Here is a 19,238-nt window from a genome sequence, read left to right as displayed (position 1 = left end):
GCTGATGATACCCAGCTCTACCTCTCATCTTCCACCAATCCAGGTGAGGCAGTGGCCGTGCTGAACTGGTGCCTGGCCGAGGTAATGGGCTGGATGAGGGCCAATAAACTGAAGCTCAATCCAGACAAGGCGGAGGTCCTGTTGATGGGTGGCTCGGGCCTCGGGATGGGGGACTTGGGCCTTGTCCTAAATGGGGTTGCACTCCCTCTGAGGGACAGGGTTCGCAGCTTAGGAGTGCTCCTCGACCCTGAGCTGTCTCTAGAAGCTCAGGTGACGGCGGTGGCGAGGAGCACCTTCCTTCAGCTTTGGCTGATACATCAGCTGCGTCCCTTCCTGGAGAACGACTGCCTGGTGACAGTGACACACGCGCTGGTAACTTCCCGATTAGATTTCTGTAACGCACTCTACGTGGGGCTACCCTTGAAGACGGTCCGGATACTTCAGTTGGTGCAGAATATTGCTGCCAGGTTTCTGACGGGGACTGAGCGTTGTTCTCATATAACCCCAGTTCTCCGTCAGCTGCACTGGCTCCTGATTGAAGTCCGGGCCCAATTCAAGGTGTTGGTTATGACCTATAAAGCCCTCAACGGCTTGGGACCTGGATATCTACAGGAACGCTTGCGCCCATATATGCCCTCCCGCCCCGTGAGATCAGCAATGGATGCCCTTCTCTGGGAACCCTCTGTGAATGATATTAGGAGGGTGAATACCCGGAGGAGGGCTTTCTCTGCAGTGGTGCCCCATCTATGGAATGCGCTCCCCAGAGAGGTCCACCTGGCGCCGTCATTATTTGTTTTTCGGCACCAGGCTAAGACCTTTTTATTTAAAACTTATTTTAATTGTTAAATTATTGTATTAATTAGGATTTTAAAATTTTTAGCCGAGAATGCACCAGGGGTTTTTAAATGTTGTTGTTGTTCTTTCTTTCTTTTTTTCTTTTAAATTGTTATATTATTATTATATATGTATGTTTTTAGGTATTCTTTGTGAGCGGCCCCAAGGCTTTGTTGCGATGGGGGCAGCATAGAAATGTTTTAAATAAATAAATACGTCCCAAGACCCTACCCCTCTGAATTTCTGCATTTCTATCCATCAATAATAACCAAAGCAAGCAACCACTCACAGCTTTTCTATGCCTAGAACTTTTCTACACATTTATTCTTTCCTACTCACATGATCTTTAGAAGAAATTGTGACCTTCTAGTTTCTGTTCTGTTTCTAATAAACACTTCCAGTGAGTTTTTAAGAGCCAGAAAGAGGAACCATTTAATTGTGAAAGGCCTTTCACTTCTGTACTTCCGCTATTCTGCTGTTCCACAGCGGCATTTAGAGGTCTTGTAAAAGAAATGCAGGAAATAAAACAGTCTTGTGTAGTGCCCAGATCTTAAGTCTGTGACGAAACCAAAAGCAAATACAGTGGATTAACAGCCTTGTGTAAAAAAAGCTCTTAGACCTTGCTACTGTTTCCTTTTTCACCGTACCAGGTGAGGAGATGGTTTCCGTTTACACCTTTCCAAATAGGCTAATCAATATGCACCATCCTGACTTTTCCTTACTTGACTTTTCCTTATCTTTATGATGGACATCTATGAGTTGATCTAATCCTCTTCCAAAGCCATCCATTCTGGTGGCCATCAATACACCCAGTGATAGTTAGTCCCATAGTTTAACTGCTCTGTGTACTTTTTTTTTGAATTGTGGTGCGGGTCAGGAGAGCCTGGAGGAATGTTGTCCATGTGGTCACAGTGGGTCACGGCTTTGCGACTAAACAACAAACAACTTTTTTCTTAGGTTGGGTCTCCAACCATTCAGCTCTCTGTGACTTATGATACTCCTGTGTGATTTTTTGAAAAATATTTTAATAAATGATGTAATGCCATGATAATTAAAGAGAAAGTTTTTTATAAGTTTTGTTAAACTAATGGTTCTTTACTGATATTCTTTACTGATTATGGTTCTGGGGATATTATTACTGATATTTTATCAATTCCTGTTCTGTCTTTTTAGTATATTATCTTATATGTTTGCAAATATTTGTATTTTATAGTTTGTTTGTGTTTTAAAATGACATTTTAGGTTTTAGAGGTCGTAATCCATCCAGGGAGCATTAGTTATTGGGCAAATTAGAAATGTACAGACAAACTAAAATTACTAAGTAATAGCCATAGATATGGCATTGCTGGGCACTGATTGTCCTTGTTTAAAAAACTTGAATGCCTTGATGACTAAGAGAAGTAGCTTCAGGAATGTGTGGAATGATTTCAGTGCAGCTGTTTCAGCAGCTGAGCTCTACAGACCGTGAAGAACATGCAAAGACAGGTTTTACAAAGGGGGCTGGCAAGAATAAGATATCAGAAATTCTGAGTCTTGCATGAAGACTAGCATTCTCTATCTAGATGGTTCCACAAAGATATTCTGTCGACTTGTAAACAAAGAGATATATAAATGCTGTAAGTCACTAGTATTTCATCACTAGAAAACTACTTTGCACATGGGTTACTTTGTATTTGCGGTTTCGTAATCTCCAACAATCTTGCCAAATTTGTTTCTGATATTAGTGGTACATCTAGGAATCCTTCTTTGACCAATCTTACAAGATATGCAGTTTTATTCAAAGGAGGAAACCCTTGAATATCTTTGCCTCAAACCATTTAGGACATCCATCTCCAACCTGGGCCCCATCAGATGTTCAAGCCCACAACTCCCATCATTCCTGATGGTTTCTGACTAGGTTATGCTTTAAACATCTGAAGGTATTCATGTTAGGGAAGACTGATTTGCAGTTGTAGAGGCAATAATCAGCACTTTGCATTGAGCCTGGAAATGAATTGACAGCCAGTGTGTTGGTTCCAAATATAAATTGCCAGCTATTGTGAAGCCATGTTATAGTGTAGAAAATAATAAGTTTAAGTCTTAAACAAATGCAATAGTTTAAGAATACTATAAATGTTTTCAAATGTGTAATTCCATTAGGAAATAACCTTGCTCTGCATATTGTCTAAATAAAAGTGTGTGTGTGTGTGTGTGTGCGCGCATGCCTGTGCATGTTTTCCAAAACTGGACGTAAGAAAGCTAAATCATGAAAGGCTGTATAAATTGGAGCATGATAGGAGTCTCTTTGTATGTAATGGGTTTTAATATTGGTTCCTTAGGGAGAAAGTAGTGCACAGAGATTGTTCCCTCACATCCCTTCTATTCCATATGGCTTGAACAGAAGGTGGAACATGGGTACCAAAGTTAAACCAAAGTCTGAACATCAGTTTGGAATGCAGACCAGACATGGCAACTCTTACTTTTCTGAATCAGATGCAAGCTGTCCATCTAATGACAGCAAACAGAGAGGTAGTAAAAGTGTAATAGCAGTTCTACAATCATATGCAAATAAAATATTAGTTGCAGATGTGTGGAAAAGTGAATCCTTCATGAACGATATGTCATGACTGATTTTTAAAAAAGGCATATGCAAATTGGTGATAGAATGAAGCTTGTGAATGTTAGCATTACAATTAGGTGATTAAGAAAGCATTGGGAGGTTAATTGCAATGTTTCATATGTGTTAGTGTTGAAAAATAATGAGCAATGTTACATACTAAACATTTATCGTGTTTCTGTTAGCATTTCAGATGCATGTAAAATGCACTGAGAAAAGCCTTTTGTTGCATTTTTGGCAGTCCCAGTCCATTTTGAGGAGTCTGGAGGCATTTGGCAAATGAAATAGCCATTCAAACAGTTCATAACCCCAGAGTTCCTTAACATTCATTGAAGTCTACAGACCAGCCAAGTTGCAGAGAAGCAAAGAGCAAATGAAAAAATGGAATTTAATCTCCCCTCAGTTTGGCTCTTGTAGAAGAATGTTATGTGCTTGAATCATTGATACAATATATCTCTCATTTCTTAAAAAAACTAAACCAAACAAAAACAAACAGAAAAGAAACTAACCCATAAGTATCATCACAAAGCTACAAATATTTTATTTATTTTGTTATTTTATTTTAAATGTTTATATGCCATCCCAATACTAATCCTAACCCAATACTAAAAGTATTGGGACAGCTTACAAAAACCAAAAACAAAAAACAAAGCAAACCATAACAACAAAACAACAACACACAACACACTACATCTGATAAATGATGATAAAAACAAGGATAAATAAACATGTAGAAGAAAGGTGGGGCTGGTAATGCTTTTCTTCTTGGCTTTTCACAGTTGTCTCCTTTCCAGGAATGATCAACCATGCTATTGGCTTGGGTTTTGGTCTGGAAGCCTGATACAGACTGCTGTCATTGATGAACCCTTTTAAGTTGCTCTAATCATGATTCCTTTTATTGCATCAATCAGCTTGCTATCAAAGATTTAGTATTGAATATTTGTGATTCTGAGCAATGTTTAAGATCTAATCCAATCTGACTAAATGCCTTATCTTGTTGGAAAGAAAGATTCCCTTTGACATTCTGCTTGTTCGTTCTAATCACGGTAGCACAGCCCAACTCCAAAAAGAAAGCAAAACAGCGGAGTTTGCTTAAGGTACAACCGCCGTGTTCCACCCTATTTACACTCTGTGAACAGCCATTGGTTTCTTGAATCCATACTGAACTGCCCATAAGTCTCACAGGGACTTGGAGGTGTATGAAAGTCGCCTCCTGAGGCAGACGAGTTGAGCAAATACAGTGCAGTTGCATCCGATAACAAAACCACAGAGCCAGGTGTGTGTTGGGGGGTGTCCCTGTGTAAGTTCTGTTTGCACTTGCTTGTATGGATTTGTGTGTCAGGAGGCCAGGCAGAGACTGCTGCGCTTGGCAGAGATTTCTAATCCTATAATGCATGACTTGTGCTGAGAGCACAGTGATCATGGCTCGCCGTTGCTCTTTCAGGCCACACGAGGTCCCATTAGCAGCTGTCACTGTCGCATCGGCCAAGCTGGGCCTTTGACCCATGCGGACACCCTCGTTCTTTCTTGCTCCAGTAGCCTGATCTTGTGAGCTTTACTTGTTGCTGGATAAAGGTCAGCCTTCTGACGACAGGCTAGTGTTTAGCCGAGGTGTCTATTGATTTACAGGAGCTCTTATTTGCAAAATGCAGAGAGCTCTCTGAATTTCACCGAGGAAGTTTCAACTCCTGAACCACAAACACATGAACAAATACTGAGCCTGGTGAGGGAGTCGCACTGGGGGCAGCGGGCTCAGTTGTTATGTCAACACTCATCTTGCGTTCTCATAATATCGTCTGCAGCCGGCAAGGGAATCAGAGGCTTGCTTAGTGCCTGCTCAATTCCAGCAGACGAAAAGGCTCCAGTTAGTGTTAGCAAACAGGGAGATTTGAGCCCAAACATCTGCTCAGCCAAGATTGTCACCAGATAGTTGGATAAGAGTGCGATCCTCCTCGAGGCTTTAAGATAATGCTTACACTACCAGCAGGGAGAAGCTGCACATTCCTGCATCAACCACAACATGGCTACAGTAGTTCTGTCTTCCCTTCTATGTGTGTTAGCTACTGGGGGAAGTAAATGTTACAGATGAAGTCAATTAGATCGAGTCTGCCAAGCTACAGGTCACCATGTGGTGCGAGCTGACTTCTGCTAGCAGGAGAGAACCCCTTGTCCTCTTGCATCCCCCTGTGTTTCCTACCAGCTCAAGAGGATCCCCAACCTTCTGCAGCATGTTTTGGGGGTGGGTGGGAAGAGGGACTTCATGGGGGGAGAGGAGCCTGGTCTGCTAGTGGTTACCATTCTGTTAGAAATGACCAACCTTGGTTCCATTGGTCTTTGTGTAAGATTTTGGGCAATCTAGCATAAGGGACGTACGAACTGGAATGTGGGTGCAGCGGAGAAGGCAAGGTGTCTAAGAGGTCTATCACAGCACAACCATGTGTGACATCCTGTTAGTCCCGTAAGTGCATGTGCAAGCTTTTGGGTGGTGGGTCCTTGTCCACACGTCAGACAACCGAGTGCCCATGCCTAGACCTGAATAAAAGGAGAAATCCCTCTCTGGCTACCTTGTACAAGGTGCTACAATTAATCTTACTGTAAAAAAATATTCTGTCTATGGCTAAATTTGGTGTGTATACTCTTTCAGTGTAGTGTATATGGACACTGCAGAAGTAGTAAGTCATCTCCAACAACGTTGTCAATTGCTATTTGCCTTAGTTAATGTGAAAATGGCCTTGATACTTGTGTTAGCTGAAAACTTGGACTAGAACGGTATTTTATATCTCCTCATCCACATGCAGTGGTATCCAGTGTTTCTCTTATATGTATGTGCCAAATAGTTATAATTACCTTTTTACAGAATGCTTGTTCTGCGAGAACCCAATTAACTTGGAATGTAATTCTCAAAAATGAAAAAAGAAAAAAACCAAGGGTACAATGATCCAGCTCTTTGCCATGGGCTCATTTAATATCCCACAGTGTTCAGAAGATGGTAGCTAAACATAAGTGAGGTATATAAGGTCTGGTGGATAACCATATAATTCAAAAAATAAATGACACTGTTTAAAAAAAATACATGAAATGCTGCTACACTGAAATTGTTCTTACCATCTCAGGTTCTTTATGGGCTTTCAAGAGGGTTGTTTTATGAGTAGTGAGTAATTTCACCCATAACCTTAAAGCTTTTTGTCCCAAAGAGGACTATGGTCATATTCCTCATTGCCCATGGGCAACCTGGGCAAACTGCTATCATATATCTGTAACACAAGTTTCTGAAGAAAAAGTTGCTGCAAGGTCTGTTAATGGGAAATTGGTTCTGAACTATTTAATAGTACTGATTTCATGAAGGGTATTTTAACTTGAAAAAGAGTTAAGCTCCATTAAGGAGCTTGCTATTGATCTATCAGCTGAGATTCTGCAAGGCTTTAAGATAAGCTCTCAAAAATGAGTTTTCTAGGTGAAGACCAAAACAAAAAATCTTTACTACACTGATCTGCTCCTTTTCAAAATTTCCATATCAAAGCTAAGAATTTTGCAAAATGGCTCGACTCCTTTGCAAACTGACTAAAATGAAGGCAAAGTCTGGAGAGCCAATTTCACATAAAAGGGATGAGGTGTCTCATTCAAGGTATTGGATGAAGCTTTCCATTACTCCTTTGGTGGAAGAATCATCTTAATTTTCTTAACTGGATCTAAATCACAGCTAGTGAAGGCAAATAGCTGGAAACCTGACTTTCATTGCTGGGAATAAAGGCTGATTTCTTCAGGTCATTTGATCGAGCTGAATATGTTGAAGTGCTGGCTGGAATCAAGAGAGAGATTATATCTCCAGGCTGGAATATACGTATCTCTCTGGTTTGCCTAAATACAGAAGTAGTGGTGAAGGGGGAATGAGTCACTTTGTTTATTTTTATGCTGCTTTCGCTAAATCCTGAAAGAGCCCTGAAATACCAAAACATTATTCTGATATTCTTCTGAATGTATGTCAGAAGGACATTTTTCTCTAGGCCATTTTTATAAGATGTGACCTTCTAAGCATGCTTTGTGCAGTGTCTGAAAACAAACCTGGATGGGTAAGAATGGTATGCCTGTATGTTCTATTCATACAATGAGGGATATTTTGAATGTGTAGGATGTCCAAGTTCTGGAGTCTATGTACAGAGTTTGTACACACACAGGTTCTTATGGATGCCATGCTGAATCCATACGGAAGGTGGGTTGGTGACTGCAATCCCAATTCCTCTCTATGGGTCTTTAGAAAATGTCTAAATAAAACCAATAAGCCCCTTTGAAACTGAGGGCTAAATTCAATTTCAGATAAACTCTTGGAGGCTACATTCCAGTGGGGGTGGGACAGAGGACAAATGGGGATGGGGATGCAAAAATACCCTGCCAATTTTAGCTTGACTGTCTTAATGACAGCAAGTAAACTCTAGGAAGGCATTTCAGTCTATCAGAATGAAGAAAATGGCACATAAGATGGGAGGCTACCAAATGGTTTGTGCTGATGTGAATGACATTTGTGAATGACGTGTGGCCCACTGGGAACCACAGAGCAGGAGGGCTGGACTGAGGCCCCGAGTTCCCCAGACTGGTCTAAATGGTGTCCGAGAGGTTGGTGCTGCAGAAGCAGAGCTACCTGTGCTTTCAATATAAATTGATTGATTGATCCTTTGGATAGCAGAGAAAATGTGTTGTATTTCACATGATGCTACAGCTGTAGGATGGGAGCTAACATGAGGTTGCCTGCAAAGACAGTTTGGCAACCATGACTGATGATGGGAGTTGTGGGTGCCAAACGGATGGAATTTAAATTGTGCTTGTCTCACTAATGCATTTCCAGGGCTATCCCAAGTGCTGGTATTGACCTTTGCCTACACAGCTTGGACTGGGTCCCTAACAGGCACCAATATCCTCTACCTATATCAGTCTTACTGCTGATTGAGATCCACTTCTGACATCTGCCTGTATGCTTGCCTAGGAAAACAATGGGGGCAAGGGAGAGGGGCTTCTTGGTGGAATCCTATGGAGCCCATCATTGCAGGCCTTTAATGTGTGTTGGCATCTTTTAAATACAGATATGACCTGACCTGAAAGTTTGGTTCTTCCCTGAGTTTAATGCTTCAGAAAATTTCATAGGTCCCAGCCTAACTTAGAAGCTCCCAGATCTGACTTGGTCCCAATCCCAAAATAGATTTAGAACAAAGCTGTGTGTCTCCTATTGACTACCATGGGAAATCCACAAACTTTTCAACCGAGTTAAATAAAATTCCCAAACATAGTAGGTCCTTCTGAGCAGATAGAACCTGCTAACTGACAGAAAGATAGGTGCAGGGGTTTAGTGCCAGGATCCTATAAAATATTGCTTTTTAAAGTGGAAAGTGCCTATAACTGTTTGCTTTTTTGACAGAATCAGATGACATATGTCAGAATAATCGTTCCTCTTTGGGGATAAAGTCTGCCACATTTCAAGCAGATAAGTGCAGTGAGTCCTGTGCAAAGGAGTTAAAATCCTAAATTCCCCCAATTGTTGTTGGCCAAGTGTGATGAAAAGAGCAGGCACTGGAAAGCTGTCTCTTGGTAAGAAGCCTGCCAATTTATAGAAGATATAGAGAAAGGGATGGTTTGGTTCCTCTGCTAGCCACTTCAAAGTTGATTTTGTTGTGGGGAGTGTTTGGTGGGCTGGCAGAAGCTGGTTTCGGCCAGGAAATAGGGCACAGAGGGATGACTTTCTTCATGTACCCTTCTGTGGCAGCCACAGTAGGGAGATTGAAAGTTCAGTAGGCCACACAGCTTGCTTCTAAGGGTCATGTAAGGCTTAAGGGCAAAGGGTCATTCACCCCTGCTCTAGGTTAATATCTTCACTGTGCCGATTTTCTATATCTATTAGTTTTATTTGTCACTGCATCTGTGACAAATAAAAGGGCACAGTGCTTTAATAGATTTTTCTAATTCCTAATGTGATTTGCAGGTTTAAAAATATTAGTATAGATACAGATACTGATCTAGCTGATATACAAACAATTAAGCAGATTCATGAAAGAATCGTGCTGAACTTGTGAATCTTGTGTGTTTCCCAGATGTGCGAGCATCAGCATGATAGAAGCCTTTGTTACTGTTTTGTTACTGGATCCCATAACAGTCGCTTCCAAATATTTTGTAAGATGAAACAACCAATGAAATTGTTGTCATCCAGCCTATACATTTTATAACCCTATGTTTCAGTGTAATTCATCCGTGCCAACTGGGGTTTAGGATTTTAGAACCCCACTGTAAAGCTTGGATAAGCGTATTTACATTGTTAAACCATCTTGAGACTTTGGTAAGGGATGGTCTAGAGAAGTTTTAAAGAAAATAAATAAATAAATAAATGTGTCCGCTTCTGTTTTTGCATTGTCACAAGTGACCAGTGCTTTTATACAGTAAATTCAGAGTAGTTAGGGTTGGGGGATTTAAGCTCTATTTATTTTGTTGTTTCTGCTGTGTAAGGTAATCCCACCAAAGTGGAGCACTGAAATCAATGGGGTTCAAAACATATTCAATATACTCAACTTTGGCTAGTTTGTGGCTAGTGATTTGTCTTGACAATGCATGTAATTTGCCATGGTGTGACTAATAAATATCAGGTGTACAGCTACTGTCTTTTAATATCTTTGATAGCTACTTAAATATACTGCAAATGAAAAAAATATTGTAAGCATAGTTTTAAGTAGGTGCAAGAAGCTACTTTCACATACACCAAAACTTTCACAACCCAAACTTTCACATACCAGGGACCCTATTTGTCATTCCACCATGCCATCTTATCATCATCAGGTTTTATTTGTGATCCATTCAGTGTTGGCTGATTTCAGTTTACCCAGCAACTCTTTTTCAGTCCGTACTTCTTATTATAGAACTAAGAGAAAATGGCCTTCAGAAATTATTTTGCTTGCTTTCAGGTGATAAAATTGGTATGTGTGTCTCAGATTTCTTGCTGAGGGAATTCTCCGACCATCAGGAGAGACCAAAACAATGCTCAGAAAATGTTCTGAGAAGTATTAGCTCAGGGATGAGTAAAACTGAATCTTTTAAGTCCAAATTGGTAGGTAAGGAAAGCAATAGTCTAAGAGGAAGTAACAGGAATTAGGAGGGATCGGACCCTTTGCTTCCTTCAACAGTAGCAGCATATTAATATTAAAAAAGGCACACAGTTATATCTGAAGTTCTCAATGGGGAAATTAAAGAGGAAATAGAGAAACCATCCAATGTCTCATGGGCATGGCAGCATACCCGAAAATGAAATTTGCTTTCTAAGAAATTTCTCAAAAAGTTGGGAACAGCTGTACCTTCATGCCTTATCACCAGCTACACATTAAGCAAGCAGCTAAGTGTAACTATTTCACAGTTCTCAATAATTCTGCCCATCTGCTTCAGCTTCCCACAGTGGAAGCGGGTAAAACCCAGTAATTTCCAGAGACTCTTCCCTGCTTCTCCCAACATTACAGTCAGTTGACTGGTAGGGGACCTTGAGTGGCTCTACATACTTCTGCTTCCTCTCACACCCTCTTCCTATGGCTATTCAACGAGCACCAGATTGCTTAGCTGGACTGCTTGAATGTCTTAGTCTCCCTTCCACATCTTGCAAATCCTAAAGCATCCCTCTTATATATAACACCCATAGTAGTATTAGTAACAATAGCTTTATCTCTTTCTTTCTCCCTCCCTCCCACCCTCCCTCCCTCCCTCCTTCTCTTTCTCTCCTAGGATTTGATACCTACTTTACTTCACGGACACTGGAGAATAACAGAAGAAATGTGTGGTTTGCAGAGTACTGGGAAGAAAACTTCAATTGCAAGCTAACGATTAGTGGGTCAAAAAAGGAAGACACCGATCGTAAATGCACTGGTAATTTCATTATCTTGGTCCAACTCATGATGTTGTGCATGCCCTGTGTGGAAATGTCTGTGTAGCAGTTCTCAGAAAGCCTGCTTGGGGTGTGTGTGTGTGTGTGTGTGTGTGTGTGTGTGTGTGTGTGTGTGAGAGAGAGAGAGAGAGAGAGAGAGAGAGAGAGAGAGGGAGAGAGAGATTGAATTTTTGCACTTTTAAGGAAAACTAGGAACATAAGTGTTAGGCTTGGAAGGAAGGAGAAATCGATTCGGCAAAAAAGCATGCTTTCTATTCCTGCCTGTCTGTCATAGCAACTGACATTTCTCCTTGTGCCTTTCTTGAGAGAGAGGAGGTCGTCTCATTTTAAACATCTCCTTCATACTATTATGTAAGAGGAATATCTTTACAAATGTGGGTGTGGGAAAGCTTTCTCCCAGCCTGAAAAGGGATCTTGTGCTTCTTGTTGACAAGTATTTTGAGTAACGATCTTCTAGAATCTCACACAGAAGGCACAAGTCTATATAACGTGAACATGACCATAGGAGCAAAACTCTGCCCATTCAGCCTGCTGCTTTTCATAGTGGGAATAAAACAAGGGAGTTCTATACACCATTAAGATTCACAGCCACAGACAGAGCTTTTCCCCCATGAAATTCTTTAAAACAGCCATCTAAGCCACTGGCCATCCACATATATCACATGTAGCACAACCAGCAATTTCATTAATTAATTATTTGCTGTGATCCTGAATATCCTATCAATCATTTACATTGTGTATCCCTGAGTTTTAGAATTATGTAGAAGAAGGAAAATGAATAAAATGCACTTTACCATCTGTGCATTCAATGTCTATTCTAATCAAAGAAAGTAACAGAATCACAATATTATAGAATCACATGAACAGCTTATACAACAGCATGATATTTAGCATATGCAAATGACATATTGCAATATTCCACCTTGAAATTACTCACATATAACTGTTTTACCAAAGTTTCTAAGGAGCTGAAGAAGTTGGGCCTCATTATAAGAGGGATTTTTGCAAGCTTAGTGCCTCTGTCGAGAGACCAACCAGATGCTAATTTTCTCAAAGTACAGTAACCCTGGATAATTTAAGAGAAGTGCAAATATAGGCATGGAATTGCATTTCTCTGAAATTCAGTAAACTGGCAACCCATGCAGCTCATTCAACCCTGATATGATGTGAGCAAGGGAAGCTCTTGCTGAAAACCTAGAAATAGAGCATTAGCTTTTTAGAAGCTGACATTTCTGGGCTGTCTTCAAAAGCAGACTCATAGAGAGAACATTGCAGGTGCTCAAGCAAGAACTGATTGGGCTGTGCAGGGGGCAGATTTCTGTTCTCTTAAGTACGGGCAGCATTGCCACAGCCAGACCTGGAAGAAAATGCATCAGTATAGCAGCTTCCAGACAATGACCAAATCTTTGAGCTACTTCACATGTTACCAGGCAATAGAAGATGTATGAGTGGCTCACAGTCACCCATCTGTGAAATTGAAATAAGTGACTTATCTCAGAGGGTTGTTGTGAAGGGAAAAATAAAATAGCGCAATCTAATACAGAAGCCCATTGAAGACTGATCTGATAGCCTTCAGTACCCGACTCTTTGCTAGCTGGCAGAACAAAGTGTGTATAGCACTTTGTAAATTCCAAACTTAGCCCTAGCATTCTGTTAGTTTTGAAATATTCATATAGATTTTGCACTGTGGTGAGGAATATAGGAAACTACTGTATACTGAATCAGGCCATTGGTTCTTCTAGGACAGTATTATGAACACTGATCACCAGTGGCTCTCAAGGGACACCCACAGATTTTTTTTCCAGAATTTATTATTTTTATTATTTATTATTATCTGCATTTATATACCACCCTAATAGCCCAGAGGCTAGAATTGCTGCAAGGATTACCTCTGGAAGCGTCTCTGTGCAAAACACCACTGAGCTTTGGTCCCTCCCAGAAACATGGGATGCCGCCTCCTACCCAGTCAGACCATTACTCTGTCTGGCCCAGTATTGTCACCACAGACTAGTAGCAGCAGGAAGTGACAGCAAACAGCTGTTTTCCATCCTTACCTGGAGATGCCGACCAGAGTTGAGCCTGGGATTTTCAGCAGGCAAAGCATGTGCTCTTCCACTGAACTTTGCATCTTTCTGGCTCAAAAGTGAGCAATCAATAACCAAAACACCTTACATTTGTATGGAACTGATGATCAAAGTATATGTGACAATGCAAAATCTGTGATCAAGTTTCCTGCTCATTTTAACATGGTGTGCTAGAAAAGGCGACAGGGGCAGGGGCATCTTGGCAGGAGCACAATAAACACTATCGGTAATTCTATTATAAACTTATCTTATCCCTACTCCCCACTAAATATATTACAATTTTGTTATTGTTTAAATAGTTAACTCAAGGAAAACATAAAACACATTTAAAATTTATATTTTGAGAGAAAATGTATATGCACTATGTTTCTAAAGAAAATGTGTTTATGATATATATCCACATGAAAATTTGGGCAGATTTTTAAAAAATGTTGATTAATGTAGAAATGTGTCAGAATGAATTTATGGGTAAACACATGCCAAAGTGAAACAGACCAGAAATAAACTGAGTTGTTCATCCCATCATCAGAAAGTATAATGAACTGCAATCTAAGTTATTAAAATATTCTGAAATGTATATCTAGCATTGCAAGAGAGCACTTGTAATAACTTTGACAGATATGTGTGACATCAAGCACTCCAGAAGTGACCTTCATAAAAGCTCTGTTAACTCCAGCAGTATGCAAGAGAAGCCAATTTCATTCCAGCAGAGCAATGAGTAATGCTTCTGAAGCATTTCTGGATATGATTCCAAAGCATAGTTACAACCTAGACCTGGAAAAAGTTTTAAGGCTGCAGTCCTATGCCCCCTTTCCTGTGAGTAAGTCCCAATCAGGTCAATGGCATCAACTTCTAGTCAACCATTTATAGGGTAGATCTGTAATGTTTTCTGTTTCCCCCTCAGCTGCCAGAAAAACCTTTGCTGAATCAAGACTGGTTTTAGATGAACCAGGGCCACAAACTTATTCATTTACATTACATTCTGTGGCAATGCAAATAGGCATATGGAACTCAGGGGGCGGGGGGGGGGGCAAGACATCCGAAACACCTTCTCATCTTTCACAGTTTTGGGAGAGGCGCTCCTTCCCTAACTGAAGAGGGTCTTTCTCTTTGCACTTGGGCAGCTATCTCATAGGGGAAGGCGGCCCTCCTGCCTCCCCAACGCCCATAGGTACAAAACTTTGGGTGAGTGTTTGGGGAGGGAAACCAAAGAGGGCCCTTCCCTCCGCCTTGAACAACTAGTCTGTGGATTTCCTTTTGCCCTAAAGGTGCCTTAGGGTATGCATCAGGACTGTTTAGTTATTTCTATTCCAGCATTGCCTTGGAATTTGTGGCCAGTCTATTTAATGTGACATTCCCCTGGCCATTCCCCCCATTTTTATGCAGTACAGAGCTGGGGGGGGGAACCTTCCTGCCCACTACAGCCAGCCAGGAGGAGGGGTAAAAAGGGGATCCACCTGGTCCCAAATAGGATACCAGTAACTACTATCCTGAATCCCTTAGGGAGGAAGAGTGGGCATCACTGAGATGAGAGAAGGAAGCAAAGAGGGTGGAGAGGCTCTCAAGTGTGAAGCTTCTCCTACAGAGGGTGCAGATGTGGCAAGCCTTTATTTTTACGTATTTGTATTTCTACAGTATTTGCCTATTGTTCTATTTTAAGACACATTTCAGAGTGGGGAAGCAAGCAGGGATCAAACAGTCAGAATAACAACAATGCATTAAAAACAAGATAACTTTAAAACCATGGCTGGTCATCCAGGAAAGGCTTCCCAGAACAGCAGCATCATCAACAGTGGCCAAAATTAGCAAAGGGTTTGTGCTGCCTCTCCTGCAGAGGCAGGGAATCGCACTACTCTCCTGCTACACTCCCATCAGGCCATGGGCTTGTGTGAGACCACCAGGAAGATGTCCTCTGATGACCCATCAGGTTGATAAAGGAGAAGGTCCGTTCTCAGGTACCAAGTTGTTCAGGGCTTTGTTCTCTTGTCCCAGAGCCTTCAGCCTGCCTGGTACTGAAGAAGCAGCCACAGCAGTTGCCTTCTCAAAGGAGTTGCATGCTGAACGGAGGCAACAGCCAGTCTCTGCTTGCTGCTGTAGCTCCAGCCCTTGGAGCAGCTTGAAGGACAGTCCAACAAAGTCACACGAGTGCCCTGCAATAATTTCGGGGTGTGGTCTTCAGAAAGGAATTCTGCTTCAGAGGCAAGACATGTGTCCCTTTGCTCCCAACATATCTTGCCTCCACTGGAAGTAGTCACAGGAACAGAGGAAGACTGTAGGTCTGTATTGAGGGTGGAATCAAACACACCTATTGTGTGTGTGTGTGTGATAACCCCAAATAGGCAAGGCTCCCTTGGTGGGTAACAAAGGTTAAAAATTCACAAACAACAAATATTAACATAAAACAATAAAACCACAGCATTTGAAACTGAATCAGCACAGTGGCATAGCCCCAGTACAGGATAAAATGCAAACTAATTAAAATTGAACTAAAGTTAAAGAGCTAAACTGTTAAAATACTGGGAAAATTGAAAAGGGTTTCACCTGGCACTGGAAAGAATACAGGTGACCCTCTTTGGGGAGCTCATTCCAGAGTCGGGGTGCCAGAACTGAAAAAGCCCCTTTCCTGGTAGCCTCCCTCCTTACTTCCTTTGGAGGGACCTCCTGGGGAAGGACTTAGTAGGGAGCAATTTCCTCCAGTGCAATCCTGTGCACATCTTCTCAGAGGGAAGCCCTGCTGAGTTCAGTAGAGGTAACTTGCAGCAAAGTATATAGAAGATTAGAATCAGAGCCGTCTTAAAGCTTCCCCCATCAAGCACATTTACAGTTTCTCAGATCTTACTTTAATTTATAAAGTTTGGAAAACCCTTAACACTACATAATAAATGATTTGATAATCTAATTAATGTATGGGTGCCATCTTGACCCAATTCCCCTTTAATAAGTAAATAAATTCCAGTTTAGAGGAATCCTGCCTGTTGCCTCATCTTTCCACCATCTCCCAACACAAGCAAATATTCAGCACCACGGACATCTCCTTAAAAGTTCAGATCCCAGCCTGGAATAGCAAAACCACCCTGCTGGCATTTGGAGCCGCCACTGGAAGTGGGCACAGAGAATCCCTGCTGCTATCTAGGACCACTTATTTGATCACAGGTGAGAGATCAAAGAGCATCATTTCTCTGCGAGGCTCCCGGGATTTGGAGAGGGACCCCAAGCCTCCTTGGGTTTGATGTGGAACCTCCAAACACCAGAGTTTCCTATCTGTGTTTCCCAACTCCCGAACACAGTGGGAGCTGGTCGTCAGCAAACATGCTGAGCATGAAGTGAGTAAAACAAGAAAGAAACCATGTGGAATTAAAATTTTTAAAAAAGAAATCTAGCTTCTGCCTTAAGAAGGAACATTTTAATCCTTGCAACTGCAGTTCCAGGTCTGTTACATGGGGTTTTTCTTCATTCTTGTGAGCATCTTTCCTCTCCCAGTAACAAACAAGAAAACCTACCACAGGGTCTTCCTTAATTTATATTTCGCTGCAAGATATCCAAGGAAGCACTTTCTCCTTACCTGCCTGTCTAGTTATGCTTGCACAAACATGACCTCTGGCTCAAAATGCAAGAACCAGGTTAGTGCACATGTTTTTTTAATTATACATTTTTCTAGAATATATACATTTTGCATGCACTTATTTGCTCCATATTCAATTTTGTACACATAGATTGATGTATGGACTTGGACTGTATCCTTTGTTAAAGTGCAGATATTGGCATTCAACTGCATTGCATTCCATGTACATGCTTATTTACCACTATCTATTAATTATTTTATTTGCAGTGTTTGTCTTCCAGTCTATAGTGAATGAAAAAAGAGATAAGAGAGCTAAAAGACAAAAAACAAATGCATTTAAAATAGGTTAATATTAAAGGCATGGCTGATCAGCAAGGAAGTTTTCCTGAATATGACTTCTTCAGCAAGTGCCACAACAGTGTGGGGTCAGAGCCTGCCAGACCCCCAGAGGCAGGGAGCTCCATCACTGTGAAGCCACTGCTCTGGAAACTATTCTCCTAATGAACTCCTGTTGGGCCATAGATCCATACAGTAGAATGTGATCAAATGACCTCAGTGACCAGGCAGGTTGATAAGGGAAAAGAACCTCTCTGAGGAATTCTGGTCCCAAGCTATTTTGAGCTTTGTAGTCTTTTGGTAAACAAGCAGTTAGTGCAATTCCTTCAGCAAAAGCATGCATTCTGAAAAGAGGCAGCTCCTAAGCAACAACCAAGCTCTGCATTCTGTACTAGCTTCGGCTTCCAGAGCATCCTTAAAGGCAGCCCTGCATAGAGCTCATTGCAGTCATCTCATCTTGGGACCTGCATTACTGTCCCAAGCAAACACAACCCAGAAGCTGTAGTTAGTGAACCAGTTAAAGACGGATAAAATTAGTCAGACCTGAGGTGGCCACTTGAGGTTCCAGCAACAAAGACCATCTCTATTTCCTCGTAAAAATAATATAGAGTGTCTGTTTTGCTAATTCCCACAACAAGTTGCTGCAGTCACATCCTTGATGTTTTCATTACCTCCCATTTTGTCTGTGGGATGCTTCGCTGAAAAAAAATCTTTACTTGTTTTGAAGCTCAAGAAGAAGCCCCACTACATTCATAGGTCAATGGAGTGAATCATCCTATAAAGTACAGAGTGGCATCCATTCAGTTGAGCTTAGGTTAAGCTTCACTGAGTCCAACTGCTAAGCTTATCCCCAGATAAGCAGAAAATAAACACATTTTGTACAGATTAGTGCTTACTGCAAATAAAATCTACAGATATTCAATTACATGGCAAGTAAACCCATTTATTTAGTGTCTACATCTTTTGGATATTTGCTGTTTAGAAATCATTGTGTGTTCGGGTTTATTGGTTAGAATCCTCACTTAGGGGCTGAATCTTAAGTGAATGATATAAAATAATCCCAGAATGGTTACTCTAAGAATGTACAAACTGCATTGGTCTGTTTGAAATCACGGATATCCCTTTTGGCATCGAGAACAAAAGCTCCTGCTACTCTCAGCCATTGAAGGGATGCTGCTGTTGTTGCAGCTGTTCGCAAACCTGTTACAGGACTGGATCTGTCATCCCACAGCTTGCATCCTGTTGCTGGGCAATTGTCCAAGATGGCCAAAGGCAACCGTATGTGATGACAGGCTGTGCTACATCAACACACTCCACCACCCCAACAAAAGTATTTCAAAACCCCACATTTATTAATTTATTTAACATTTAATGTGTTTATATGCCAATACTAAAAGTCTCTGGACAACTTACAAAAACGAAAACCCAACAAACAGAGCAACTGTAACAACAACAGGACATAACCCAAAAGCTGATGGTAAATGCCAAAAACATCTGTAAAGGGGAGATTAGGTGGATGTCTCAAGGAGAGGGAAGTATTCCAGAGAGAAGGTGTTGGTGGTCCATTCAAACTGAGCCAGGTATGGACAGGGAAAGACTCTAAACTGCTCCCCACCACAGATATGGTCTCAATCATCAACAAAGGCATGAGCATGGACACCCAAACACATCAGAAACAGAGGAAAGTCCTAAACCACATGAGAAACCCGAGAAATCAGTTAGGTGAAAACTTTTCCAAATACACAATTGAGTTTGATCGTTCAGATCTATATAGGCAATCAGGAGGGCCTCACAGAGAGCAATCGATAAGAAATTTGTGTGCATCTTTCATCTTTGGTGTTGTATGTTTATTTTGGCCAGTAGGTAGGCACGCCTGTGGTAGAGAATGAAGGTCTTGTAAAACATGTTGAATAACTCAGATGA

The 19,238-nt window shown here is 41.3% G+C and overlaps 1 protein-coding gene across 1 annotated transcript in view; it reads left to right on the top strand.

Annotated features, from left to right (window-relative positions):
- GRM7 (glutamate metabotropic receptor 7) overlaps positions 1-19,238 on the top strand; it is a 456,262-nt gene that overhangs the window by 285,881 nt on the left and 151,143 nt on the right. Inside the window, exon 5 of the mRNA XM_044451860.1 lies at positions 11,174-11,314. Coding sequence (XP_044307795.1) covers positions 11,174-11,314 — 141 coding nt within the window. The remainder of the gene's footprint in view (positions 1-11,173; positions 11,315-19,238) is intronic.

The sequence above is a fragment of the Varanus komodoensis genome, unplaced genomic scaffold, assembly GCF_004798865.1.
Source record: "Varanus komodoensis strain SLA01 unplaced genomic scaffold, ASM479886v1 scaffold6_4, whole genome shotgun sequence".
NCBI lineage: Eukaryota > Metazoa > Chordata > Lepidosauria > Squamata > Varanidae > Varanus > Varanus komodoensis.
This window is presented reverse-complemented; position numbering and strand designations above follow the sequence as displayed.